The sequence below is a fragment of the Corvus hawaiiensis genome, chromosome 28, assembly GCF_020740725.1.
Source record: "Corvus hawaiiensis isolate bCorHaw1 chromosome 28, bCorHaw1.pri.cur, whole genome shotgun sequence".
Classification (NCBI taxonomy): Eukaryota; Metazoa; Chordata; class Aves; order Passeriformes; family Corvidae; genus Corvus; species Corvus hawaiiensis.
In genome coordinates this window covers 3171973-3198954 of record NC_063240.1, presented here as the reverse complement: position 1 = coordinate 3198954, position 26982 = coordinate 3171973, and the positions used below count along the sequence as shown (strand labels likewise).

At 58.1% G+C, this 26982-nt stretch overlaps 1 protein-coding gene and 1 long non-coding RNA gene across 2 annotated transcripts; one reads left to right on the top strand and one right to left on the bottom strand.

Annotated features, from left to right (window-relative positions):
• Positions 1 to 26637, bottom strand: ONECUT3 (one cut homeobox 3). The gene is made up of 2 exons (XM_048288044.1): positions 25562 to 26637; positions 1 to 5013 (listed from the first exon to the last, which is right to left on the bottom strand). Exons 1-2 carry the CDS (start codon positions 26589 to 26591, stop codon positions 4721 to 4723), a joined length of 1323 nt encoding a protein of 440 aa, XP_048144001.1. The 5' UTR covers positions 26592 to 26637; the 3' UTR covers positions 1 to 4720.
• Positions 10528 to 12390, top strand: LOC125317884. Its single transcript, XR_007200219.1, has 3 exons — positions 10528 to 11151; positions 11341 to 11609; positions 11985 to 12390. It is a non-coding gene; the product is annotated as an uncharacterized LOC125317884 (long non-coding RNA).
• Positions 26638 to 26982: the final 345 nt, after the last annotated feature.

Below are 26982 nucleotides of genomic sequence, written 5' to 3'. Positions count from 1 at the left end.
GCATAAATCAAATTCTCATCTTGTCTTTTTTTTTTTTTTGCCTTTTTTTTTTGTCTTCCTTAAATTACATTTGAACACAGAACACATATAATAAATACTCTTGTACGACATGACTCAGAGAAAAGTAACACATCTGAACGCAAAGGTATCGTCATCATCATTAGTTTTTCTTTTTTTTTCTTTTTTTTTTAAAAGGACTTGTTTAAATATGAAATCTGTAAACACCAAGGGTCCTTTTTTTTTTTAATCTTTCTCTCTCTCTTTCTCTCTCTCTCTTTCTCTCTCTTTTTTTTTAATCGTGAAACTATCCAGCTTTCATTTCCTTAACATTCAATATGTCTCCCATTGAACGCATCAAAGAAATAAGAACATGCCGTCTTCTGCAAAATTATAATTTAACAGTATAAAGCTTCAAGTCACAAATTCCAAAAACTAGCTAAGTAATTTTTTTTTTTTTTATCACATAAACTATACATTAAATATTTTGAGGTATTTCAGAGAACATTGTCAAAGGCTTGTAAGGTCTGTGCTGGGTGGCAATGAAGGCTTTCTCCTGCATAGAGAACGTCTTTGGTATCACAAGCCAGGTGGGGACTGGGGACAAGAGGGGTGGCGTGGCCAGGAGGGCGGGCAAGCCCTGGCCAAGGCAATAGTGTGGAGGGGGACGGGGGGCACAGGGAGGTGACAGGGTCTGACCGGCCCTCTCAGGCTGCCCAGCAGGATGGGGAACCCGCACGGGGTTGCTCTCACCAGGGGTGTTAGAATCCTGGAATCCTGGAATCTCCTGGGCTGGAAGGGACCCCCAAGGATCACCAAGCCCAGCTCCCGGCCCTGCACAGGACAGCCCCAAGAATCACACCAGGGTTGGCCCTGGGCAAGTTTGGTCCAACTCAGAGGAGTCGCCTTGGCTGGAGCCTGAACCAGGCAGGTACAATTCAACCCAAGTTTTCCCTAAACTGGGCATTCTGGAGATTGCTGGGGAAGAGCATCTCTGGCAGGTCCTCCTGCTGAAGCCAAGGGACAGAATGGAGCAGACGGGGCTGCAGAGACCTTCCCCAGTGAGCCAAAAACGCCCCTTTGGGGACCTGGAAACAGCTCCTACTGAAAGGATTCACAGCTCCAGCCCATTCCCTAAAGGAAGAGTTTGGAGGACGAGTTTGGTGAAGCTTTTCATGGCTCCTGCCTTCATCTGTCCAAACAGAAATGCCACGAGCTGTGCTACCAAAAGCGGGAACTGAAGCCCGAATCTGAGCTGCGTGAAGCAAAAACACCCCGTGAGGAAACTCACTTGGTCACCTTGTGAGGAAACTCACTTGGTCACCCTGTGAGGAAACTCACTTGGTCACCTTGTGAGGAAAATCACTTGGTCACCTTGTGAGGAAACTCACTTGGTCACCCTGTGAGGAAACTCACTTGGTCACCTTGTGAGGAAAATCACTTGGTCACCTCTTGAGGAAACTCACTTGGTCACCCCGTGGGCTTCTGCAGGGTTGCAGCACCGAGAGGCTGGAGAAGGACATGGAGCAAAGCCTTTCCCTGGGAGCAGCGTCCCTGGACACCAGGTCTGTGCTCCTGGGGCAAGAGGGGCTGGAGGGAGGGACCCTGGGGACCAGGCTGGGGGACACAGGGACATCAGAGAGGGGGGACATGCCGGGGAACCAGCACCTTTCCCTCAGCGAGGGGGATGTTTCCTCTTCAATTAGGACAAGTGTTGGGTTTCTTTCCTTCATCCCAACACCTAAAGACTACGAGAGCTGTGGGAATCTGTCCCTGTGGAGAGCTGAGGTAACAGTGAGTCTTTAGGATCAAAGCAGAGGAGCAAAGAAATGGCCACACACCTTTGGTACAAGAAAAAGGCACTCATCTACCACGCTGCCATCCCGGAGTCGCTCGCTCGCCTCCTCCCTCGCTCTCTGGGGACTCGACAGGGCTGGGGCTGGGGCTGGGGGTGGCCAGGGGCTCTGGGCCGGGCTGGCCACGGGGAGCAGGGAAAGTGGCGTTTCCAGCACAGACCAGACAAGGCAACAAAATCTTTGGTATCAGACGTGATTTTCAAATCACAGAAATTGAAAACTCAAGTGAGGTAGCCTTTAGTCTCGGGTTCTCACTAGAAATGTCTTTGCATCCTTGAGGGCCTGTGGCATTTACTCTTTTTTTTTCTTTTTCTTTTTTTTTCTTTTTCTTTCTTTTCCTTTTTTTGCCTTTTTTTTTTTTTCCTGTTGTGTTTTTCACTTCCCAAACCAAGGCCCCCTTCCTGGCTTTTCAGCCCTTGAATACTACTCGATGGGGTTCAGGAATCCACCACCATCGTCACCACGTCACGACAAGATGAAGAAACAACATCAGGGGAAAAAATCAGTGGCGGGGAGCGGGGTCCTGGGGGGATGAGATTCCCATTAGGTTTTGGGTTCTGGTTGGCAAAATACGCTGCGGCACCCGCCCCTTCCTGCTCTTCCCTCTCTCCGATCCCTCTCTCCCGCCCTCTGTCCAGCAATGCATTGGTTCAGTTTGGTGTGACCGTGTCCAGTCTGACACCCCCCAGCCCCTCCACCGCCCACCTACCCCAGGAGCTCTTTGGTTCAAGACGTCCTCTGACCCTGCCTGCTCAGGGCTTCGTGTGCAGGGCTTTTTTTCTTTCTCTCTTCATTCTTTCGTCCTTTCTTTCCTCTTTTTTTTGGGGTGGATTTTGGTTTTGGTTTGTTTTTTTTTTTGGTTTTGTGGGGTTTTTTTTTGGTGAACACATACCCTTTTCTTCTCGTCTTGTTTCTTTTCTTTTCTTTTTTCCTTCTTTTCAACAAGGTGCCTTCCTGTGACACAACTGATCACTCTCAAAGTAAAGTGAATCGAAGAAACCATAGCGCTAGAACACAGATGGTACTTTTTACCCGCATAAATTCAAGAGTATCCCTTTTTTTTTGTTGATGGTTGGTTTTGGAGGATATTTTCCCCAAGTGGTGGGGGAAGAAGGGGACCTTGCCTCCCCCTTCATCCCCAAGCCTCTCCCAGCCCTTCCCCGTCCCCAGCGGCACCTCCTGCTCCTCGGAGCCCTTGGGGGGCTGGGAGAGGGCTGATTGTAAGGGTTTGGCCTCGTGATTGCTTTTTTATATGGCACAAGTCACCATTGAGAGCTCGGAGGAAACGATCCCTTTGAAGCTAAGTACCATTGCTCCAGAAATCCGCGTTTAAGGCAGGTTGTTAATTGGCACAAAAAAAAAAAAAAAAATCTGGTGTCTTTTTGGTAAGTTGCCGGTCTTTGCTGAGCTTGTTTGGTTGTGGTTTCGGTTGTTATTCCTTTTTTTTCAGAGGGTTGCTTTTTTTCCCTTTCAATCTTGTCGGGGAGTTTTCCCCCTTCTCACACCCAGGGCTGGATTTCGCCACCAGATCCCTCGGATTTTTCTTTTCCCACCATGCACCGATGTTGGTTCCCAGGAGGGAATTTTTTTTTGGTTGTTGTCGTTGGGTTTTTGGTTTTGTAATTTCTTTGGTAACAGAGATGAAGAGGGGGGATGGGAGGGGACAAGAGTGTGTGTCGAGGGGCGGATGGGGCGAGATGCAAAGCCAACAAATCTGCTTTGTCTGTGTCCATTCCTCAGCCGAAAAGTGAACCAGAAATCCAGAGGTGAAAGGTGGAGCCAGTCACCAGGAAAGATCAGATCCTTCTCTCCAAGTCTCTCCTCCCGTCTCCTTTCGAACAATTGTTATTTTTAAATACCCGATTTCTGTAGCTAAAATGTGCTTCTCTGACCTGCTGGGGCGCCGGGTGGCGCGGAGCAGCTGGGGTCCCCTCGGGACGGGGGTGCTCGGGTCCGTGGAGGCAGGAGGGGACTCCTTCGCCGTGGAGCTTCTCCGGGAGGGATCTGGGGCCGGGGCACTCTCGTGGGTCGAGGGCTGTGAGTGTGTGAGGGGCCTGGGGTGTGGGTGCTCCTGGGAGGGTCCTGGGGGGATCAGAGGAAGGTGCCCATAGAGGATATGAGGGGTGCAGGAATGTCCTCAGCCAGGTTTCCAAAACCCTCAAGGGACAGAAGTGCCACGTGGCGATGGCACAGAGGGTCTGGCTGCCTTGGGGAACCCACTGCACCTCAGCAGGGGAAAACCTCCAGCAACCACAGCCCTGGCAGCAGCCCGGGAGGCCTCCAGGCACACCAGGAGCACTTTCCCTGCTCAGCCTGCTTTGAACCGCGGCAGGTTTGGCCCTGGTCCAGTGGGGTTGTGCCAGAACCCAGCCCATGACAGCACTCCTTGTGTCACCCCCACCTTTACCCCTCCCCTGTGGGAGCTGTAAGGATGGCTGTGACAGAGATCAAGGTTGGGCGAGAGGTCAGGATGGGCCCCTCTCCCCAAAAACCTTCGTGGGCAGGTGAAGACAAGGCTCTGTGATCCCCAGGGACCAGGGATGCTTCCTTCCAAACAGAGCCTCGCTCCTTCCCTCCATCCCACGCCACCCCTTGCTCCACAAGGGTTTCCTCTGAGCCCTCCTGGAGACGGAGCTGCCCTGGTCACAAACCCTGTCCTTGCTCCACGAGCTGGCAGGATGTGGCAGCACAAGGTGGCAGCAGGAGGTGGCCTGAGGCCCATCCATGGGTGACACCCGGCTGAGGGTTTGGGAGGCTGATGGACCCACCCCAAAAGCACCCACCCCGGTCAGGCCATGCGTGTGAGTCTGGGGTTGGCTTTGTCATGAGGGGGACATCCAGGAAGGGGCAGGGAGGGCTGGGGGACATCATGCTTTGGAGAAAGTGCTTGTAGACGACGAGGGGACCCCGGGGTTGGCGCCCGGCTCCTCCTGCCAGCGGTTCATGCACCGCCGGCGGGCGTTCATGAAGAAGTTGCTGACGGTGTTGAGCTCCAGGCCCAGCTGCTGGGAGATGGTCATCTGCATCTCCTTGGATGGGCGCTTGTTCTCCTTGAAGATGGCGATCAGGGTGCGGCGCTGCAGGTCCGTGAAGACCAGGCGCTGCTTCTTGGGCTGCAGGCTCCGGTCCTTCTGCTGCTCCTGCTCCTTGCGTTTGCAAGCTGCAGGCGTTCAAAAGAGAGAACAGGGCTGTTAACTGGGGCTCCCCACCCTGGCCCGCGTGCAGGCTGCCCGGCTGCCTCCCGAAATCCAGGCCCTTCCCTCCAGGAAACTCGCTGGCTCGTGTCCCACCGCTCCCTCCTCTTCCTCCCTGTGCGCCTGAGCGCCTGCTGAGATGGGACAGTGGCCTCTTGTGACACCGGTGTGACAAAAGCCCAGGGGAAGGCCAGGAGAAGTGTCAGCATCTGCAGCTGACCCTGGGACTAGAGACTGAGGAAAGCCCTGGACTGCTCTGCTCACAGAGACTGGCTACCGGGATCCATCCCCAAATCCATCGGCCTCCCTCAGCACGGTCTCACTCGCCTCCTCATCACCTCTGTGGGTCTCCCTGGAGGACTCAGGGACCCGGTGTCTCTTGGCCACCCCATCCAGCTGCCAGCTCGGAAGTGCAGGGAAGAGCTGGGGACAGGGACATTATGGAAAGGTCACTCTGCAGCCTCCACATCCCACAGCACCAGCTTGGAAGGACCGATCATGGATGCACCTGCTCTGGGAAGGGGTTTTCCTGCCTGAGTCACTGGAGGCTCCAGGAAATTCTGTCTCCCCTGTGTGCCTTTGCTACCGGATCCTCGGGCACATTTGTCAGCATCGAATTAAAAGCCTTCCCTACAGGTTTGGCCCAAGCCAAAGGTCAACACAGAGGGGATGTCATGTGGGGAAGGACAGCGAGAGCCAGGAAAGCCCCCCTGACCCCACCCCACTGCATGAGGGCAGAGGGGGGAGTGAGTTAAATAAAGAAATAAATGAATTTTAACTGTGGGGATATCAAGCATACTGTTGGTGGAAGAGGTGGGGCAAGGGGACCTTTGCTATGGTGTTTTCCTAGAAAACTATGGAATGGTGCAGGCAGCTGATCCAGTCCCTGCTCAAAGCAGGGTCGGCCCTGAAGCTGTCGAGGTTTGATGTGGGTGCTCACGGACTTGAATGCTCGGGACTCAACCAGACACGGAACTGCAGGAACCTGTGATGCCACAGGCAAGGCAGGGCATGGATCTGACCCTACACGGCTGGGAACAAAGCATTTCCTCCTAGGACGCTCCGAAAAGAGTGAGAAAACCGTGGGCCAGGGGAAGTCCTGCTCTTGCCTAGGGCAGCAGCAGTTTTCAGCCTTTGGGATTTCTCGGTTCAGATCTTCTGGAGGATTTTGCAGGGAGGGCGCAGGTCCCTTGAGACATTTGCTGTCTGGGTGGCAGATTTCAACTGGCTTCTCTCAGGCACCTGCAGGAGCCTCTTTGGCCTGGAGGGGTCAAAGCAAGTTCCAAGCTCCAAGCACAGAGCCTGGAGGGACTGGAGGCCAAGGCAGAAACGCTGCAGGGATGGGGCAGCACAGGACAGGTATTCCCCGTGGGCTGAACACCTTCCTGCTCTCCCAACACTCCTCCACAGCCCAAGGGGCGGCCGTGTGTAGCCTAGGAGGAGTGGGAGGGTGTTTGGAGTAATTTCTTCCTCACTAGAACACAAGCAAGCTCCTCCTCCTGTAGTTCCTCAGCTGGCCGCCCCTACAAGCCCTCTCCACATCACCTGAGAGAGGATGATGTCCACCCCTTCCACCCAGAGCTGGGCAAATCTGGAGCTCAGTGAAGCAGACAGCTTATCCAGCAGATTTAGCTCTGTGTCCCAGCTGCTGGGCTTGCTCCTGGCCCTGTCCCCACGGGGTGCTGGAAGCCACCAGTTCTGCTCCCACTGGGGTAGGGGATGGGAGGCACCGAGCTGGACACAACCAACCACTCTCTGTCCGAATCAGCCACCCCTGGTACAGCCAGTGGAGAACCTTCCCCTCCCCTTCTCCCCCCCGGGCAGGTTTGGCTGCAAAGGAACAAAGGGACACTCTGAGTGATGCCAGGGGACCCTGTCCCAGGGGTACCTTACTCAAACAGCCAGCAGAGAATGTGGAAACCTACCCTATGACCATCAGATGCTTGCAAAAAGAACAAACAAAAAAAGCCTTTATAGAAAATTTGACTTTTTTTTCCCCAGACATGAATTTAAAAAAAAAAGACCCTCCCCAAACTTCCCCCCCAAGCCAAACAACAAACAGAAAAATTCCCCCCACACTTGTGCCCCTCGCCCACCCTCCCCGCGCCCTCCCGGCACCCATGGCACGCTCAGCTCCTCCTGTGTCCATGGTGGGCTCCTCACACTCCATCCACAGGGCTTTTGCCCTGCAGGATGGTGCTTGGAATGTCCCCCACATCCCCACGGGACCTGTGGATGTGACCCAGCTGTCACCCTGGCAATCCACCCTGTCCTCTGGCTCTCCTGCCTGCTGGCACCCACTCCCACCACAGTGCTGGGCCGCCAGCCTGAGATTCAGCCTTTCAGCTTTCCAGCCTCACATTCCAACCCCCATCCCATTTTTAGGAGTGATTGTTACGACCCAGGCTCCCATAACAACCCCGAGCTCCGAGGCAAACACAAACCATCAGGGCCTTGCTGGTGAAACTGGGCTCCTGCAGCAAACCCGGTGCCATTGCTCAGGCACAGGTGACATCCCCCTCCCCACCCCTGAGCCCCCTGGTATTTTGGGTTATTTTTGGCCTGCGCTGCCGCCGGCGGCCGCATCCCACATTTCCTGTGCTCGTTTGTTTATTTATTAATTTCCCTTTCTGCTGACGCAGCCCAACACCCCTCTCCCCCAGCTCAATCTAATTACAGCTCCGCACAGCAGCGATCGATGGGGACGCTGCTCAGATCTATTTATGGCAGCCATCAACCCCTCAACGGAGGATCTTTTTCCCATTCCCCATCCCCTGGGCGCTGCTTTCCCAGGCAGGCTGGCGGTGGCCGTCCCCATGTCCCTGCAGGCAGCCAGGGACGAGGGGCAGCCAGGGGCACGGCTCTGACTCCCACCCAGATCAGCCATGGGTGAGGTGTTTTCTTTGTGCTTCAAAATCCCTTTTTCCCCCAAGTCCTAAGATCCAAACAACCCAACCTTGGCTTAATGTTGTTTTTCCATCATGTCCTTCCTGGCTGTCTGGGCTCAGCTGTGGTCGGTGGGGATGGGGACATTTCCAGCCCTGCCTCTGCAGGATTTATTCCTGGGCTTGTCCTGCTCCTCCTGGGGCACAGAGGACCCTGGCAGTACCAGGACCAACCGTGGCAGAGATGGATTGAGGTCTCCCATGGCCGGGGGATGCTCTGTTGGCCAATAATGGGTTGGGCTCACCCACAATGGGGGTTTTCTCCTCCCTCCACCTCTCCCCAGCTCATTTCATGCCCTCCAAACCCAACCAAGGAGCCCAGAAGTCACAAGGAGGGGAGGCCAGACGCAGTGGAATGGGGTGACAGCACGGATCCTTCCACACGCCAGGCACGCAATCCAAACAATCCCATCCCTAAGGCAGCTCTGACCTGGCTGTGGGAAAACCACAGGGAGCAAAGACAAGGAGGAACCTCGGGCAGGGAAAGCAGGAGGAAAGAGCTCCAGAAGCAGAGGCATCCCACCCTCCTCCCCGGAGGACTCTGCCGAGGGTTTCTGCCTCCCGGGAGCCTCATGTCAGAGGGAGCGCGTTTTCCTTGACTTAACCTTGACAGCTCCGAGCAAAACATCTCCCAAATCATTTCAGAGGGGACATAATAGAGACAATCAAATGGCTGCTGCTCAGGAGCTGTGATTATGCCTCGCAGCGTGAACCCCGCTAAGCATTTAACTAATACCTGATGGCTTTGCAGGCTTCCGCAGCCTGCCAGTCCCTGCTTGCTCTATTACACCCACAAACCTCTGTTTTTCGGCCCCAGCGTGCTCTCCCTCTCCATTCACTTGCAATACAACCTGTAATTTTCTGCCCACTTTGCTTAAGTGCTGGTGATTTGTTGAAATCACAAAAGACAGCCAGGGGCTTTCAGAGCTGGTGCGCTGGCTGTAAGCAAGGTTAGGGGAGAAAAAAAACCTCACAAAAACCACCAGCTTCTCTCTTTTTCTCCTTGTCAAATCATCTCCCAGGGGTGGAAGGGGACCGAGGAGCGTTTATGGGCTCAGAGGGAGGTGGAGGAAGGGATGGAGAGGGGGAACCTGGATGTGGTTGGCCAGGTTGGAACAGGTTTCCCTGGGGCAAAGGTGGGATGAGCTGATGCCACTGGTGGGCACCGGGTGGGAAATGGGCCCTGAGCAAATCTGGCTTCTCTCCACGCCTTCAAGACGGGTCCAGCCCCTGGACTGCCTCAGTTTCCTCCTCTCCTTGAAGGGGCAGAGGGATCTGAAAGGAGGGTGTAGCCAGGTGGGGGTCGGTCTCTTCTCCCAAATAACAAATGATAGGAGGAAATGACCTCAAGTTGCACCAGAGAAGGTTTAGATTGGATATTAGGGAAAATTTCTTCATGGGAAAGGTTGCCCAGCCCTGGCACAGGGTGCCCAGGGAAATGGTGGAGTCACCATCCCTGGAAGTGTTCAAAAAAGGTGCGGATGTGGCACCTGGGGACCTGTTTCAGTGGGGAACATGGGAGTGGTGCTGTGTTGATGGTTGGACTTGATCTAAGAGGTCTTTTCCAGCCTTAACAATTCCATGGTTCTGTGATGTCACTCCCCTTCCCAGAGAAGGGGGCTGGGTGTTACTGGTTCAGCCCCCACCCCACTGTTCTGGAAGGTTCTGGGAGCTCCAGCTCCCAGCAAACAGGGGTGAGCCCAGTGCCTCACACAGGGTCGGAGTGAACCTCAGGGCATCTGCTCCCCCAAAGCTGGAGCAGAGCCTGGAGCAGACATCAGGGAGCTTTATCTCCAAACCAGAACCACTTTGGTGCACAGTGCCGGGGTGCTGGGGCAGCTCTGAGAGCTTGGTTTGACTTCTCTTTGCACTGTAGGAAAAGAGCCCAACGAGATTTGTCACAAAGAGGGGTCTCTAGCAGAAATTCAGATTTTCTCCAGCTGGGAGGACACGATGCTGACAGGACAGGCAGAGCAGTACAGAACAAAGGAAAAGCGCTCAAAAAAACAAACTTCAACTTTCTTTTTGCCTTTTTTTTTTTTTTTCTGAAACCCCATTTGGTTCCAAACACAGACGAACACACAGATGTGGTGTCAACCACAGAATGACCTGAGCAGAGCCTGCCCTGCAGTGCCCATTCCTGGGATCCCCCTGTTTTCAGCAGCACATGATAAAAAAAAGCACCTTCTGGGCTCCAAAACTTGTGGGGAATTTTGGGTGCCATGGTCCCAACAGCATCTGAGCCACTCCGCAGTGAAAAAAAGAGCTCAGAGGCCATTCAGAGTCCGAGAGAGGCGGTCAGGAGCTGCGATGCCTCTGCAGAGCCTCCCAGCCCTGCTGGGCAGGAACGGCACGGCCCAGCCCGAGCTGCCAGCCCCACACGTGTCCCCGTGCCACGTGTCCCCGCCTCGGTGGGGCCAGGCTTCCCCTGGCAGCCCGGGGAGGACGAGGAGAGCCCCTGGTCATTGGTATGCAGCCAGCGCTGCAGGGGGAGCCGCTTCCCCGAGCCCAGCAAATTAAATCTTCCTCTGAACGCTGCAAACGAGGAGATGAGATGAGATGAGACGAGATGAGATGAGACGAGATGAGATGAGACAAAGCGCTGCCGCCTGCACTTCCCTTCGCTTCCCTGCCCTTCCCACGCCGAGGGTTTCGGTGGCTCATCGCAGGGAGCAGCTCTGATCCACCCGGACGGGGCTGCGAGGCTCTGCCAGCCGCCCACACCGACCACCCCACACACTGCCCACAGCCCCGGGGCTCCCAGGGGTTGGCACCTGGAGGGACAGGAGGGGAGAGGAAAGCACAAGCCTTCCGTCCTCCTTCCCGAGATGGGGGTCGTGTGTCTTCCCGATTTGGGATCATCAGAGCCGCCCCAACACGCAGAAGAGCCCCCAGGACACCTCATTTCCTCTCCTGCACTTCTCAAGCTTGGCCTGTTCTTCCACGGGCGGCATTTTCAGCTTTCGCAGCACTGAAGCAGACGGGTTTGTCTGGTCTGAGGGCGGCTGAAGGGATACAAAGGAGCTGTGGCTGCTGCAGCTGCGCTTGGCTCCATCCCTCCACATTTGCCCTGCTTTTATTCTTGTCCTTTCCAGGTGAGCTGTTCTGGCACCAAACCCCTCTCAGGGACACCGAAATGGTTTCACATGACTTAAAGAGGTGAGTTTGTTGTTAAAAGCATGTCCTTTCTGCAGGGGTTTCATTTTCCACTTGCTTTTCCAGCCACCTTTGTAAAGGCAGACCCGGTGCCCCACCGGGCCCTCCCCATCACCCAGGGGAGCCGGGATCAGCTCATGGCTTTGCTGGGAAGTCGCTTCCCCCCATTTGTCCTATTTCCTCCCTTTCCAGGCCTTTCGTTGGACCAGGATCTGCTGCTTCCATTGTTCCAGTGGAGCCCACGGCCATCGGGAGCTGCTGCCGGGGACCGGCCCAGCTGCTGGTGTGAGGCAGGGCCGGACACGGGAGCCCTGGGAGTGCTCGAGGCTGCTCCTTTCTCCTCACTCCTCTCTCCGAGTCAGCACCACTTAACGTGACGGGAGCAAATTGGTGCTAATGAAGTGCCGGAGTCAGGCAGCAGCCGGCAGGGCCCGGAGGGATGGCAGTGCGGAGGGGATGAGGTGGGGGTGCGGCTGGAAAACCTCCATCCCCTGAAATAAGTTTTCCTTGGAATCAGTGGGACTTACTTGGGCTCAGCGTTGGTGCAAGAGCCCCAGCTACGGAATGGGGGGGCGGGGGGAGAAAGGGGAGTTTGGGGTTTGATTTGTGTCACAGCTGCAGGGGGGGGCTGGTGTTGAGTCAAACATTAGGGAAAGGTTCTTCCCCCCGAGGCTGCTGGGCACTGCCCAGGCTCCCCAGGGAATGGGCCCGGCCCCGAGGCTGCCAGAGCTGCAGGAGCGTTTGGACAGCGCTCTCAGGGATGCCCAGGCTGGGGTTGTTGGGGTGTCTGTGCAGGGCCAGGGGCTGCACTGATGATCCCTGTGGGTCCCTTCCAGCTCAGGGTATTCCAGGATTCTGCCATTCTGTGAGGACGAGGTAATGCTGGACAAGGAGCCTTGTCCGGGGTGGCGTCCCTGTGACACTCATGGCATTGCCTGCCCTCTGTCCTCGTCCCTTCATGCAGGAAAGCAGCAGCAAGGATCTCCCTTCGGCATCAGGGATTCCCACCAGCCTGTCCCTGCCTCCAGCTGCTCCTGGACCTGAGGGTCTGAGCAGCTGGACAATGAACAAACTCAGCGTCAATGACACATCTTTCATCGGAGCCTGTGTTGGTCCTGAGCTGGTCTCAGCAGAGATGGTGTCCAGGAGGGCCCAGAGCCATCATCAGCCACAGAATGTGTGCTGGAGAGAGGGAAAAGCAGTGGGGGAAAAAACCCAAGAGTTTTCTGCATTTCCTGATTAAATCTGGTCCCGGGTGTGAGATGGGAAGGTCCCTTGGGGCTTGGCCGAGTCACTTCTCAGTGGGCTGCTGGATTTCTTCCTCTGCGGTGCAGGGAAAACCAGGGCAGTCTGTAATCCGCAGGGTGGGGTGTCCAAGGTTTGTGTCTCCAGGACGCTCTGAAGGTGGGCAGGATGATCTGCACAGGGACATCGGCTGTTCTGGGTCATCCCTGAGCTCCAGCAGAAAGGAGATCCCAGACTGGAGCCCTTCCAAGGTGTGAGACCCCTCTCCAGGAGGCCCCCAGGCTCTCCAGGCAGTTCACAGCCCTCTATCAGCCCATGTCACAGCCCGGCTCTGATGTGACCCCAAATCCCAGGTGTTCCCACCCGGCACAGAGCCAGGACAGCTGGCAGGTGCCCAGCCCGGCCTCCACACAGCAAGCAGGGCCCTGAGCACAGCCTGGGGGATGAACTCAGGGAGAGCAGCCCTGGGGAGAAGGACTTGGGGGTGTTGGTGGGTGAGAGGCTCAACCTGCCCCAGCCATGGGCACTGACCCCAGAAACCCCCCCTGTGCTGGGCTGAGCCCCAGCGTGGGCAGCAGGGGAGGGGGGATTCTGCCCCTCTGCCCCGCTCAGCTGAGACCCCACCTGCAGAGCTGCCCCTGCCCTGGGGAACAACATCAGGAGCACGGGGAGCTGCTGGAGCCACTCCAGAGGAGGCCACGGAGCTGCCCCAAGGGCTGGAGCCCCTCTGCTCTGGAGCCAGGCTGGGAGAGCTGCGGGTGCTCACCTGGAGAGGAGAAGGCTCCAGGGAGAGCTCCGAGCCCCTTGCAGGGCCTAAAGGGGCTCCAGGAGAGCTGCAGAGGGACTGGGGACAAGGCATGGAGGGCCAGGACCCAGGGAATGGCTTCCCAGTGCCAGAGGGCAGGGCTGGATGGGATCTTGGGCAGGAATTGTTCCCTGGGAGGGTGGGCAGGCCCTGGCCCAGGGTGCCCAGAGCAGCTGGGGCTGCCCCTGGATCCCTGGCAGTGGCCAAGGCCAGGCTGGACATTGGGGCTTGGAGTATCCTGGGACAGTGGGAGGTGTCCCTGCCCATGGCAGGGGTGGCACTGGATGGGCTTTGAGGTCCCTCCCAACCCAAACCGCTCTGGAATTTTGTGACAGCGGTGGGGACAAAACCACATTCTGCTGCCCGGTGTGGCCCCTCAGGTGTGTTCCCCTCGCCACTCCGGCCCAGGGTGATGCCGGCTCCTCCCGGGCTGAGGGTGAGGGGGGGTCCCAGCCTCGAGGATCCCAGCTCGCACCCCCCCCCCCGGCATTTCGGAGCGTTGGTCCTGCCCGATCCCCCCCGCAGCCGGGAATGGTTTGTTCCGCCCCCCCGCAGCCGCGTTGGGCCGTCCCCGCCGCGCTGGCGCCCCCCTGCGGATGGCCGGGCGCCCTCCCCCCTGGGGCGGTGGCAGTGGTACAGCCCGCCACGCCCCCCCGCTGCCCAATGGACCGACCCTTCCCCCCCTCACGCTCAGCGCGATGGGCTGGTCCGGCCGCTCCGCGCACACGGGACGGAGCGGTCCACTCGCGTCCCGGGGGGGGGACGGGGGACGGGATGGGCAGCCCCGGGAGCTGCCCGGCCCGGGTGCGGGGCAGGGAAGCTCCGTCATTGCCCCAGCACTGCCTATCACTGCCCATCACTGCCCATCATTGCCCCAGTGCTCCATCGCTGCCCCATCACTGCCCCATCACTGCCTCAGCACTGCCCATCTCTGCCCCATCACTGCCTCAGCACCACCCCAGCACTGCCCCAGTGCTCCGTCATTGCCCCTCGCTGCCCCAGCACTGCCCATTGCTGCCCAGCACTGCCCCAGCACTGCCCCAGCACTGCCCCAGCACTGCCCCAGTGCTCCATCATTGCCCATCGCTGCCCCATCACTGCCCATCGCTGCCCCATCACTGCCCCAGCACTGCTCCAGCACTGCCCATCGGTGCCCCATCGCTGCCCATCATTGCCCCATCATTGCCCCAGCACTGCCCAGCACTGCCCAGCACTGCTCATCACTGCCCCAGCACTGCCCATCGCTGCCCCAGTGCCCCATCACTGCCCGTCGCTGCCCATCATTGTCCCATCAGTGCCCATCCCTGCCCCACAGCTGCTCCACTGTCACCCTCTACCGTGTCCCACCACTGTCCCATCACTGCCCAGCGCCTCCCCATCCCAACCCCACAACTGCTCCACACATATGAGGAGGGGGGCAGGAAAACCACCCCAAAACCCCCACCCAGGCACCACCCCTGTGCCCCCGGGGTGTCCCCGGCCGTCCTCCCACGCGCGTGGGCCGCTGTGGCGTGGCCGGCGCTAAGCCAGTGACTCTTAATACACCGGCCCGGCGTTATTAGTTCAGCTCCCAAGGCATTTCCCGCAGTAATTGCACTGATCTGCCCGGGATTATGCGCTGCCACTGTAACGATGGATGATGTTTTAATTTGAGCTGGGCATCTCCGGGGAGGGCAGGGCAGGACCGAGACCCCCTGAGCGCTGGGGAGGGCGCAGAGCCTTTTCAAAGTGCCGGTGTGGGGTGAAGGGGCTGCTCAGGGATGCTTTAGAGTGAGGGGCAGCCAGAACTGGACACCGCTGGTCCCTCAGGCTGGTCCTGGCTGGGAGCTGAGCCAGCTCTACAACAGGGACACCAGTGATGCCCGCTGGATGGGGTTCGGCTTGCCCTGCCTGGCTGGGGAGGGTTCTTCCCAACTCCCAAATCGCTGCTGGGGGCTGAATGACCAGTTCGTGCCCGCGGGGGGCTGCTCCCGGCCCCATCCTGCCGGGAGGGAAACCCACGGGAGAAAGGGCTTTTGCCTCCTTCCCTCCAAAGACAGCAGAGAAACTCCCTCCTCAACGTTACCTTTAAAAATGACCCCCACCCCGCGCTGTTCCTTCTGGTAAAGCAGCAATTAATCACGGCAAGGATGGGATAGATTTGTAATCAGCTCCCCCCTCCCACCGCCCCCATTTCGCAGCCCTGGGTGTTTTTCCTGCCCCCCACCCCATTCCGTGTGGGGATGGGGCCAGCGCAGCCCATTGATCCTGCCCGGTCGATTTTATTGAAACTCCCACGAGTGGCTTTAACTGCGTGTTGGATATTGCTGGCACATCACTTTGATGGCGACGTGACCGGCGGGAGCTCGCGGGCAGGTTTGCAGGGAGGGCTGCGGGAAGGGGGGATTCACCCCGGAGGAGCTGCCCTATTCCCTGCCCTATTCCCCGGGAGGGAGCTGCCCGTCCCCAGGGCTTCCCCCCGAAGGTGGGACGGTGGGATGTGACAGCACAGCCCGGGGAAGGGGCTTAGGAGTGGTTAAAGGGAATGGTTTCTCTTGGAAAGTGGCTGGAAAAGGGGTTGGGGGGGTAAAATGGGAGAGGGAAAGGGGGAAAAGGGCAAAAGAGAGAATGAGGCAAGAGGAAAGAGAATGAAGTGAAGGAAGAGAGAGAGAAGGAAGAAGAGGAAAAGGAGGAGGAGATGCAGAAGAAGAAAGAAAAGCGGAAAGAAAAATAAATAAGAAAAAAAGATAAAAGAAAAAGAAATATAAGGAAAAGAAAAAGAGAAAGATAGGAAAAGGGGAAAGGAAAGGGGAAAGAAAAAGGAAAAAGGAAAAGGGAAACAAATGAAAAGGGAAAAGGAAAGAAAGGGGGGGGGAGAAAAAGAAAAGGTAAAGAAAAAAAGCGAAAAGGTAAAAGGAACAGAAAACGAGGAGGAGGAAGAGCAAAGGGAGGCGAGGAGAGGAGGCAGCGAGGGGACCCGCCGGGTGCCACAGCTCTGCCCAAGCCCAACGCCCAGCAGCCCCTTTGTTCCCCACCTTCCGTCCCCCTTTCCATTCCTGCCTCTTTTCTCCCGCTCTGGCACAACAGGAGACGCTCCCGGGGGGCTCTGCCAGGTGACAGTGACACTGCCAGGGGCTCTGCCAGGCGACAGTGACGCTGCCAGGGGCTGCCCCCTCCCACCAGCAGCACCCCCGGGGTACCTGGGCTGGGCTCTGGGAGCACCGGAATGAATCCATCACCCAGAGGAAGCACAAACCCTCCACAGACCCTGAAAAAATGCTGGGGTACGACACTGAGGGGGGCATCTGAACCCCCCAATGCCCTAAATGTCCCCCCAAGGTCCCTTTTCCAGGGGGGTTATGGACCCCCCCAAGGATGAAGAAACTGGCTCACCCCCAGGTACCCACAATGGGGCAACCACCCTGCCACAGTGACAAAAACCAGAGCAAATAAACAATCTGGGTTTTTCTTGGAGGTTTTGAAGGCAGAGGAATCACCAGTTTGGGGTGGAAAAGGTTTTGGGGAGATGCTTTCAGATTTTCTCCAGGAAAAGCGAGCCAGTTTGGAATCAGCTTTCCTCAAAGAAATGCCCTGATTTTGATGATTTATTTTTCAATTTCTGTTCTTTCTGGCTGCCCGTGTGTGTGGGCAAGTGAGCGAGTGGCCTTGGGTGGTCCGCAGGAATCCAGTAGAGGAGCTCCCTTGGGAATACCAAGGTAGGGATTCACTGCCTTCTGCTTGAGAAATGTCACCAAAATCCTGCAGTTTGGCCCCAAAAAGAGAGTTAACATCAGGCATTGATCCAGGGATCCATTTCCAGAGGCCTTGGGGTGACTCCGAAGCCTGGCAGGGCAGTGTCAGCATCCCACCTCCCCCTGCGAGTTGGGGGGAGATGGGGAAGGGACCCCCCATTCTGGGAGGGCTTTGGAAGCCCGAACCACCTTGGCATCATCGAGCATCCCATTCCAGCCAAACTGGGCCAGGTGCTGCTCCATCCACAGAGGAAAACCCAGCGGGATCCATCCCCCATCCCAAGCTGGAATTTATCTGGGGGGCACCACGTCAGGGCAAACAAGGAAAATGGGGGAAAATGCAGAGTAGGGCCAGATCTGTGGGAAAATTGCAGGGATGGGACGCTGCCACTGCGTTCCCCGGCCCTGTGCCGGGGTCTGCGCTGCTCCGCAGTGGGAGCAGCTTCCCCGGAGCCGCTGAGATCTCTGTCAGCCCCTGATGCTATCGCCCGTCAGCAGCTCCCGGTGCATTTGCAATTTTATCCCTAATGGAGAGACTTCGCTCATTACCTGCTCGTTATCTGCCGGGAGGAGCGTGACTCCCACGGAGGGGCCTTATCTCCCGGCTGAAAGGCTCCGTGGCATCGCCGAGTTCCTCGGATTTGATAACCTGGCGCTGCCAGAGCTCTGCCCTACGCTGCCAAAGCCCCCCCATCCCCACTGCTTCCCGGGGAAACTGAGGCACGAGGGGGTTGTGGATGCTCGGTCTCTCAGTCCACGGCCACGTCACAGCTGGTGTCGCTTCCACGTGGTGGCACTTGGTGTGGGGAGGCTTTGGGACATTTCCCAGTGGCCCAGGCCAACCTTGCCATGGCCCTTGGCTTCCCCAGACTGGGGCTGGGCACTTCTGTGGGCGCTCCTTGGGGACACGATCACCTTTGAGGATCGCTGTGGCCCGAGGTGTTTGCCCTGCTGTTGGTCCATTTGGGGGTTTTATAGGGTCCCTGACAGCCAAGCCTGATGCGTTGGGTTGCCGGCAGTGCCCTCAGAGCTGTGCCACACTCTGAGCGCCCTCAGCGCACCCAGCCCTGCAAGCCCCAGTGTTTAGGGCTCCCTGGATTCATTCCTACAGCAGGAGACCTCTGTTCTCCTCCAGCCTGGATGGGAGACCAGCAGCTCCCCTTGCTCATCATTCTGCTGAGCCCTGAGCTCAGCACAGTGGGCTTGGTACCCCTGGCATGGCAGCAGCAGCAGAAAAAGCTGCAATTTGCTCTTGCATCTTTCTTTTTTTTTTTTTTTTTTTTGATCCAGATGTTGGGATTTTCCTCCCTTCTCCGCAAGCAAGGGGAATACAGCCAGTCCCAGCCTCCCCACAGCAGCCCCTGCTTTCTCCTCCTGCTCCGTACGGAGATTTTCCATCTCCTTCTCCGAGGCTGGGCAGAGCTGAGCCACCCTGAGTCTGCCAGGGGTGACAAGGTTCCCCAGATCCCAAAGTGAAGACGAGCAATACAAGGAACACGAGCAACCTGCAGCCCTGCCCACCTCCGCCCACCGTCCCTGCATCCCACCCGTGTGGGGCCGTGGGCAAAGCATTGACTTCACCACCCGTGAAACACCTTGAACCCCAACTTCTGCAGCCATAAAACACCCGGACCCCCATGGAATCCCTCTTGAATCACTTCTGAACCTCCTCTCCTTGCACTACAGAAAGCACCAGTGTTTAGAGCAGTGGTGCAGGTCCCTAATGGAATATATATATATATAAATATGCTAAGATTGAGTTATTAAGGTCATTCTTGAAATCTTACCCATGCCCATACAAACATCTCTCAAATTTAACATCGGGTCTTTATTTTTCAAATACCCTGGTCCCTCCTTCCAGCACCAGAGAATCCACGCCACCTTTTTCCTTCGCTATTTTTTAACAACCCCAAATGTTTTAAAAATCCATTTCTCCCGTCCAAGACCGACTTGGTTTACGTCCTGCTGGATACAGAGATCACCCTGTATCATTCGAGGTATTAACAAGATTTTTGAATTTCCATTAAATCAGCAAATTTTGCCGTTCGATGGCCCCGGTCCTGCACGGAGCCAGGATTAAACACACTCAGCTGCCAAAAGCTGCTTCTCGCCAGCACCTCCCCGCCCCAGCGCCTCCCTGCATCACTCCCATTGCTTCTGGATGAGGATGGATGGGCTGGAGAGGAAAATTTTGGCCTCCAACTTTCCCATTTGGGCCAGTTGGCTGGCCCCAACCTCTCTGCGCTGCCCTTGGTGCTGTGCAGAAGTAGGGCCACGGCCAAGTGCACATCCCAGCTGGATCAGACCATATCCCGGGTTGATGGGACACATCCCGGGTTGATGGGACACCTCCTGGGTTAATGGGACTCATCCTGGGTTCCTTTAAGCCTCAGCTTCATGCTAAACTACAGGAATTTGGACATCTCAGCTCAAATCCAGAAAAGAACCCATAGCCAGAGCCATGCAGGAAGTGTGGATATGGGGTGAGGGCAGATCAAAGCTGCCCAATGCCTCCGTTCCTGCTCAGGGTGCCTGAACCTTTCCAGGAAACCTCAGGGAACCTCAGGAGACTCTTCCTCCCCAGGCAGCGAAGTGCTGGGGCTGGGGGATGACGGGTCCAGCTCTGTCCCAGCTGGGGAGGCAGCAATTCCCTCAGGGAACACAGCCTGTCCTAAGGCAGCAGCGTCCTAAATTGCACCCCAAGGTCTGGAACAGGAGCACAGTTGGATTTCCACACCCCCACCGAGCTGCCAAGCCTCAGTTCATTCAAACCAGGCTCTGATGGAGTTTATTTCATTTTAAATCTTATTTTTGTGTTCATATTTCCAGTCAGCCATCGCCACCCTGCTCCAAGCCCACCATGGCCTCACACCAGGAGCCCCCTGTGCTGGGAGGTTTCTGCGGGGATTTGTGTTCCCTTTGCACCCAGGTGATGCCCAGGGCAAGGCAGGACATTCCTAAGGCAGGAAAACAGGAGCCTGGGCCTTGCCTCTGGTCTTCTCCTGCCTTCACCATCCCTCTGCCTCCTCTGCTCTTTTGGCGCCAAGGAAGCTGGGCAGAAAATGAAGTGATGGGAGCACAGAGCTTCTTCCTCAGCTCCTCAGTGGGGCACGGATGCCCTCCCAGAGCCACAGGCTCCCCGGCCCTGCAGCTGCCTCTGAGCAGAATGAGAAAATATTGGATTTGTTTTGTGAAGGGAAGAAAAAAAAAAAATCCAATATTCTGTCTGCAATCCCAGACTCTGTGCCTGGTTATGGCAGGAAAATGCTGTAAATCTCCCCTTTCCCCACCAGCTGGGAGAGAAAAACCCCTTTTCTTTTAATATTCTCATTTTTCTCCTGGTCTAAGCCCCATCATTTTGCAGCCAGCTCTGCAATCTCTTTGTTGACCAGGGCTTAAACCTGCTCTCCCGGCTCCCCCGACCCCGGGAAGTTGCCTCGCACACCCTTCCCAGCAGCTCCCAGGCAGCGGCAATGAGATTTTAATAGATGTATTTTCAAATTAGTTCTGGGCCTTTCAAGACTTATCAGTTAAATGAGGTTTTTCAAATTGATTCAAAGGTCACTCCGAGAGTTTTCTCTTCTCTGTTATCTCTCCCTTATGGTTTCAGTGGCGATTGACAGGACAAGGAAAAAAATTATCACCCCCGTGTTGTACACCCAGAAAAAGATAAACCCAACAAAAACCCACCCAAAATGTGAACCCAAAAAAAGAAAAAAGGAGGCAGCAAGAAAAGCCCCAGGTGCGGCCCCCGGGGCTGGGCCGATGTGCAGAGCCCGTGGGGGATTTGGGGAGCAGCGTTTGGGGGAGCAGAACCCCGCGGGCGCGGGTGGGTGGGAGCCGGCACCCCGCGGAGAGGGGAGGTTATTTCCTGCGGGGTGGGGGGAAGGAACCCCATTTAATGTTTAACCTGCGGGAGGTTTATTGGCCCCTTCTGACGCGCAGATTGGGAGCAAACAGAAAAACAGCCGCGGGCGGAGCGAGGCGGCCCCGCCGCGCTGATAAGGCGGCGGCGCGGTGCGGGGCGCGGTGCGGAGCGCGGGCGCGGAGCACGGAGGGGTGCGGGGAGGCGCGGGACGTGGGGTTCAGGCAGTGAGAGACACGAGGAGGTGCGGGACACGGTGCAGGGTGAGGAGCGGGCACGCCGGCGGTGGCTGCTCCGTGCGGGCGGCTCCGCACCGGCGGAGGGAGTCGCCTCTTATTCATGGAATCCCAGAACGGGTTGGATCGGAAGGGATCTTAAAGCTCATCTCGTTCCAACTCTATTAACGTGCTAAAGAAAAAATATAGCAGGATAAAATAGTAATTTAAGGAAAAAAAATCAAGAAATTCAAGTTTTTTTAAAAAATACAATCCAAACCAAAATAAAAACCCACTCTTTTTTTTCTTCTTCTTCCCAACGGGGACAAAGCTTTGCCACCTTTCCCGAATCTTTCTCCGACTCCCGGCTTGGGCAGCTCTCCCGGGCCGGGAGGAGCCGCTGGGAGCCGGGACCCCCAAACTCTCGTTTTCGCCCCTTTTACGGCGACAAAACCCATTCGCTCCCGGTCCTGCAAAGCTCCCGCGGCTGCGGCGCCTTTTCCCCTTCGCCTGCGGCCACGCGCGGATCGAAAGCAGCGAAACCGTCCGCGGTTTTCCGCCGCTCTCCCGGGCCGGAGCTGGGCCGGGGTCGGGGCCCGGGGCCGGGGTCGCCCAGAGCCGCCGCAGTGCCCGGTGGCCGCGGGCCGGGAGGAGCCGTCGTTGGGCCAAAGTCGTTTGAAAGAGGCTGAAATTAAAACAAAACTCGTGAAAAAATATTAAATATATATCTATATTTCCCGAGGTTTTATTCAGCGCCATCTTGTTCCTTTTTCTAGCAAGTCTGGGTATTAGTTCGCGGTATTAATTAGTGGCATTAATTATTGGTGTTGTCAAAGCTCTCGGGCATTAGTTTTGGCCCAGCCCCGCGGTCGTGTTCGCAGTTTTGGGGTGGTTTTGGGGTTTGTGTTGAATAACGACGGTTTGTGCTGCGAAGGAGATATGTTCGGGGAAGGAATTCACTGAAGGAGAGGAAGAATTAAAAAAGAAAGGAGAAGAAAGGAAGAAAGAAAAAGAAAGGAAGAAAGGAAAAGAAAGGAAAAATGGAAGGAAAAGAGAAGGAAGGAAAAAATAAGAGAAAGAAAGAAAAGAAAGAAAGAAAGAAAGAAAGAAAGAAAGAAAGAAAGAAAGAAAGAAAGAAAGAAAGAAAGAAAGAAAGAGAAAAAGAAAAACCAAACAAAACGAACAAAACCAATTTAAAACAAAAAAATTAAAATGGAGAACGAAAAAACGGAGGTGGGGGGTGAGGGGTGGAAGTGCTGACGGAAAAATAAAAAGAAAGGTGGGAGAGGGAAAAGGGGAAGCGAATGTAAAAGCGGGAGGAACTGCCCGGCTCCGAGGGCTGCCCAGGCCAGCCGTACCCCACCCGCGGGGGTGAATTCCACGCACAGCCGCGGGGAAAACCACGGGAGGAGGCATCCCCCGAACGCCCCTTCGAGTTAGGGATGGAAGAAGACGGCGAGCGGGGAGCGCCTTGTCGCGAAAGGGCCACAACGGTGTTGTCGCCCTCCCGAAAAATATTCACGAGCGGATTTCCTGGTCCTGAGCGCCGGAATAAATCCGTGGCGGGGAGGGGGTTCCCATGTCGGGGGCGCTGGGATGGGAGCGCACCCACGGCCACGCGAGGCTGGAGGGCACCAAGGGACACGCGGGGTGGGAAGGCACCCACTGCCCTCCGCGGACACGCGAGGGTGGAAGCGCAGGAACGCGCCCGATTCCTCGTCATCCCACGGGGAAGAAGCCGATGCCTTTTCCGCCCCCAGGGCACGAGGGACAGGGGTTTAGCAGGTGGGGGTGTCAGACCCTTGCGGGGACCCCCAAAAGTGCCACAGTGGGAGCTCTCCGACACCCACGGGCTCTCGCAGGCCTCGTGGGGTGGTCACGAAGTTTGTGGAGATGAATCTGGAGCGGGCCCGGGGGTCTGCAGCCGCGACTGGGAGTCGCAGAGATGAATGGCCCGAGGGGACGGGCTGGGCACCGCCAGCTGCTGCCCAGATGTTTCTCCGTGGGACCCCTCCTCTTTTGTGGAGCCCCTTGGGGCGAGCGGGGCCGGAGGGAGCCCGGGGCGGCGGGAGCTGCAGCCCCCTCGTCTCCCAGCTGAATAATTAATGGCTCATCTGCGGAGGGGGCGGCGGGATGGGGGGAACTGGGGTGGAAAGAGGAGAAAAGCGGCGGGTGCCATTTCTAGGGGCCCGGCGTGGTCATCGATCCTCGGCTCACTGACTCGGACTAATCCATCAGATGGACTCCTGCGGCCGGGCGGCCCCGGACCGGGACCAGGACCAGGACCAGGCCGGGTTCAAAAATAGGAGCAAAAAAAAGAGACTAGGAATAAGAATAGGACCGGGACCAGAACCAGGACCAAGACCAGGAATAGGACCAGAAATAGGAATAGGAATCGGAATAGGAATAGAACCAGGAACCAGAACGAGGAATAGGACCAAAAAGAGAAATAGGAATAGAACCAGGACAGGACCAGGAACAGGATCAGAACCAGTACCAGTCCTTGCCCCGGCCGTGCCCCACGTCCAACACTTTTTTTCCTTTTACCGGGAAGGAAAAATTCCGCTCGCTTGCCAGGTCCCTTCCCTGCTTGCGGGGGGCGAAGGTTGCAATCATCCGGACCCCTCTGGGCCCCCAGCGCGGGGCAGCCTGAAAGAACGAGCGGAGTCAACCCGAGGCCTCGGGCTGGGCCGGGCTGGGGATTCACCTGCATCGATCGGGGGGCTCGGGTCCGGCCCCCCCCAGCGCGACCCCTTCCCCCAGACGCCGCTGCTCGGGGCAGCCGGGCCGGGGCTGAGCCCGAGGGGCTGGGACGGACCCCACGGCCGGGCCCGGGTGGGCGAGAGGGTGGCAGGAGCGAAACGAAAGCGGGACCCAGCAGGGCTCGGGGCCGGGAACAAAGCGGCAGGACCGGGGGAGCAGCTCGGCCGAGCCCCTCTGAGAGCGGCGTGGGGCGGCCCGGGCCCGCGTGGGGAGCGAGGTGCGGATCCACGGGCGGATTCGTGACCGGAGGTTGGGTTGGTGGTTGGTGGTGGTTTTTTTCCTGTTTTCACAGAAAGCAAATGAGCAAATCCCATTCCCCGGAAATCTGGGGGGTTAATTCCCGTAAATAATGGGGACATGGCGGCCCTGGCGCCGGGGGAAGCGACGCCGGGGAAGAAAAATCATTTTGGGGAGAATAAATCTCCCACGGCGGCGAGAGGAGCAAAGAGGTGACAGCAGGGACAGGGACCCTCCGAGCCGGTTCAGGGACAGGGAACCCTGACCCGGGCCGGGGACAAGGACCTCTCGAGGCGGTCCGAGAACAGGGTTCCCCCCGAGCTTCCCCCAGCTGCGGCCGCCTTTTTATCATCACCATCACGGTTAATTTTAATTATTATTGCTATTATTATTTTTGAATTATTAATTATTATTTCCAATTCTGGCGAGCCAGAAGCCCAAGCCTGCTGCTCAATTAGCCCCAACAACGGGGGCATTAAACGGCCGATCGCGGCAGTGTTTAAATCTTTATTTACCAGAACCTTGTAAAGCCAGGAACAATTTGCATTCTATTAACTGCTTTTCAATAGGGCATCGACTGGAACTAAAAGATGCCACTACCCTGCCCTAATTAAAGAGCAACTGAATTACACTAAATACATATGAACGCTGCTCTTCCCCATAAATAACGGCGGGTCCTCGTCGCTGGCTTTGTCCGTCCCCACGGGGAGCTCGGATTTCTTAAAAAATAAATTAAAAATCACTAACGCGTGTTTTCTCCGCCACGGCTCGGCCCCGCGGAGCCAAGAGCTCCGGTCGTTTCCGGGGGGAGCGGCTCTGTGCCGGGGCTGGCGGGGAGCACCGGGCACGTCCCCGCTCGCCGCTGTCCCCCCTGTCCTACCCTCCGGCCCTTTTCCCCGTGACCCCCGCCCACCCTCGGCACAGAAGCCCGCGTTTCTCCCGGAAAGCCTCGGCCCAGCGCCGGCCCGAGACCGCGGGGAACGGCGCTGCGGGACCTCAACCCAGCTGGGAACCGGAGACACGGGGCAGGCGGGGCTCGTTCCTTCTGCCGAGGGCAGCCGGTGCCCGGAGGGAGCGGAGCGCGGCCCCGGTCCTGCAGCCCCGGCAGGATGGCCCGGAGATTCCCCTGAGCGCGGCCCCGGTACCGAGCGGCGGCGGCCGAACCGACCGCGGAGGAGTTCCAGGATATCCCAGCGCCAAGGGGCCAGTTCGGCGGCACCGAGAGGGAAATCCCCGAGGCAGGCGGACGGGCGGCGGCGAGAGGCGGGCACCTCTCGGCTCCCTCCACCCTCGATCCCGCATCTCTCGCGGGCAGCAGCAGGCCCAGGGAGGCGGGAGGTCGCCTTAGGTGTAACTCACCTTTAATCTAAATGCCTTCCCTTTGGTCTTCAGGTTACAAACCGGGTCGGTAACACCCGCCCGAGCTCGGCCCCAGTTGGCGATGGCAACCCCGGAACCCCCGAGGGTTCCCACGCGCGTTCACAGCGCCCGCTGACCCACCCGCCCGGAGGTGCGGGGCGGGCGGCCCGAGCCGTGCCGTGCCGTGTCCTACCTGCCAGTCTGAGCGCCGACATCCTCTGAAATTCCGGCTCCTGCAACCATTTCCACATCCTGCGGAAAGTCTCCCGGCCGGACTTGAGCTTACTCCAGGGCTTGGGGTTCCTCAGCAGGTCCGAGAGGGTCCCCTGGGAGCGGCACAAGATCCTCTGTGCGAAGATGGCCTGCGGGATGCTGTACCGCTTCAGCTCGGCCGTGATCCGCTGGGCCACCTCCTTGGTGTTGATCTCCTCCACCTGCCCGGAGCCGCCGGGCTGGGAGCCGGGGCCGGGCGCCGGGCGCTCCCGCTCGCCCAGCAGCGAGGCGCCGGGCTGGCCGTGCGGGTGGCCGTGCGGGTGCATCCCGTTGAGCGGCGGCATCATGGCCGAGCTGGGCGCCGCCAGCCCCCGCGCCAGGTGCTCCTCGCCCCGGGACAGCATCGCGGCGTGCGAGTCGAAGCCGTTGGGCGAGAGCATCTTCTCGTTGGGCAAGTGGCCGGCGGGGCCGTAGGGGGCCAGCGGCTGCTGGGCGTTGTGGAGGCTACCCAGCCCGTTGGGAAGCGGCGACAGGGGCTGCCCCATGGCCGGCATGTCCTTGGGGTAGTGGCTGTAGAGGTTGCCCATGGAGGCCAAGCTCCGCTCGTCGCGCATGAGGGTGAAGCTGCCGCTGACGTTGCCGGCCAGGCGCTGGTGCGGGTGGTGGTGGTGGTGGTGGTGGTGCGGGTGGTGGAACTTCTCCGAGACGGTGGAGATGGGCGGCAGGTGCTGCAGGGGAGTCAGCGTGGTGTAGGTGCTGCTCAGGCTCATGCCGGAGGGCGACTCGCAGGACATGCTCATGGCGGGGTGCAGCGGGGCTCCCAGGCTGTGCTCGCCGCGGTAGTCGCCCCCCTCCAGGATGGAGGCCATGCCCGAGACCATGGCAGGCCGCCCGTGCGGCACCAGGTTGCGGTGCGAGCTCTGCCGCCCGTGCGCGGGGCTCAGCAGCTCGGTGGGCTGCGAGTGCGGGACGCCGTGCAGGCTGCCCAGGTTCTCCATCGCCAGCTCCATGGTGGCCGCCGGGCTCTGTCGCTGCCTCGCCCGCTCGCTCGCTGCCTTCCTCCCCCACCCCCCCCGCCGCCGCCGCCGCCGCCTCCTCCTCCTCCTCCTCCTCCACCGCCGCCCCCCCTCCCCGCGCCGGCTGCCCGGATTAATTCAGACTCCGCGCCCGGGGATCGATGTCCGCGCCCCGCGGTCAGGCCGGCATGGTGCGCCCGCCGCCCGCCCTGCCGGGCGCGGGGCTCGGGGCGCGGGGCCGTGCGCGGGGCTGTGCGCGGGGCGCGGGGCTCGGTGCGGGGCGGCTGCGGAGCCTCGGCCGCCGGCTCCCCGCAGCCTCGCTCTGGCCCGCGGCGTGACGTCAGCGCCGCCCCGCCCCGCCCCCCCGCCGGACCGAGCCCCCCCC

Coding starts and splice junctions, on each gene's coding strand:
- ONECUT3 (XM_048288044.1), bottom strand. CDS start 26,591: ATGGAGCTGGCGATGGAGAACCTGGGCAGCCTGCACGGCGTCCCGCAC. Junction 5,014..25,561: donor GTCGGCGCTCAGACTGGCAG/GTAGGACACGGC, acceptor GAACGCCTGCAG/CTTGCAAACGCAAGGAGCAG.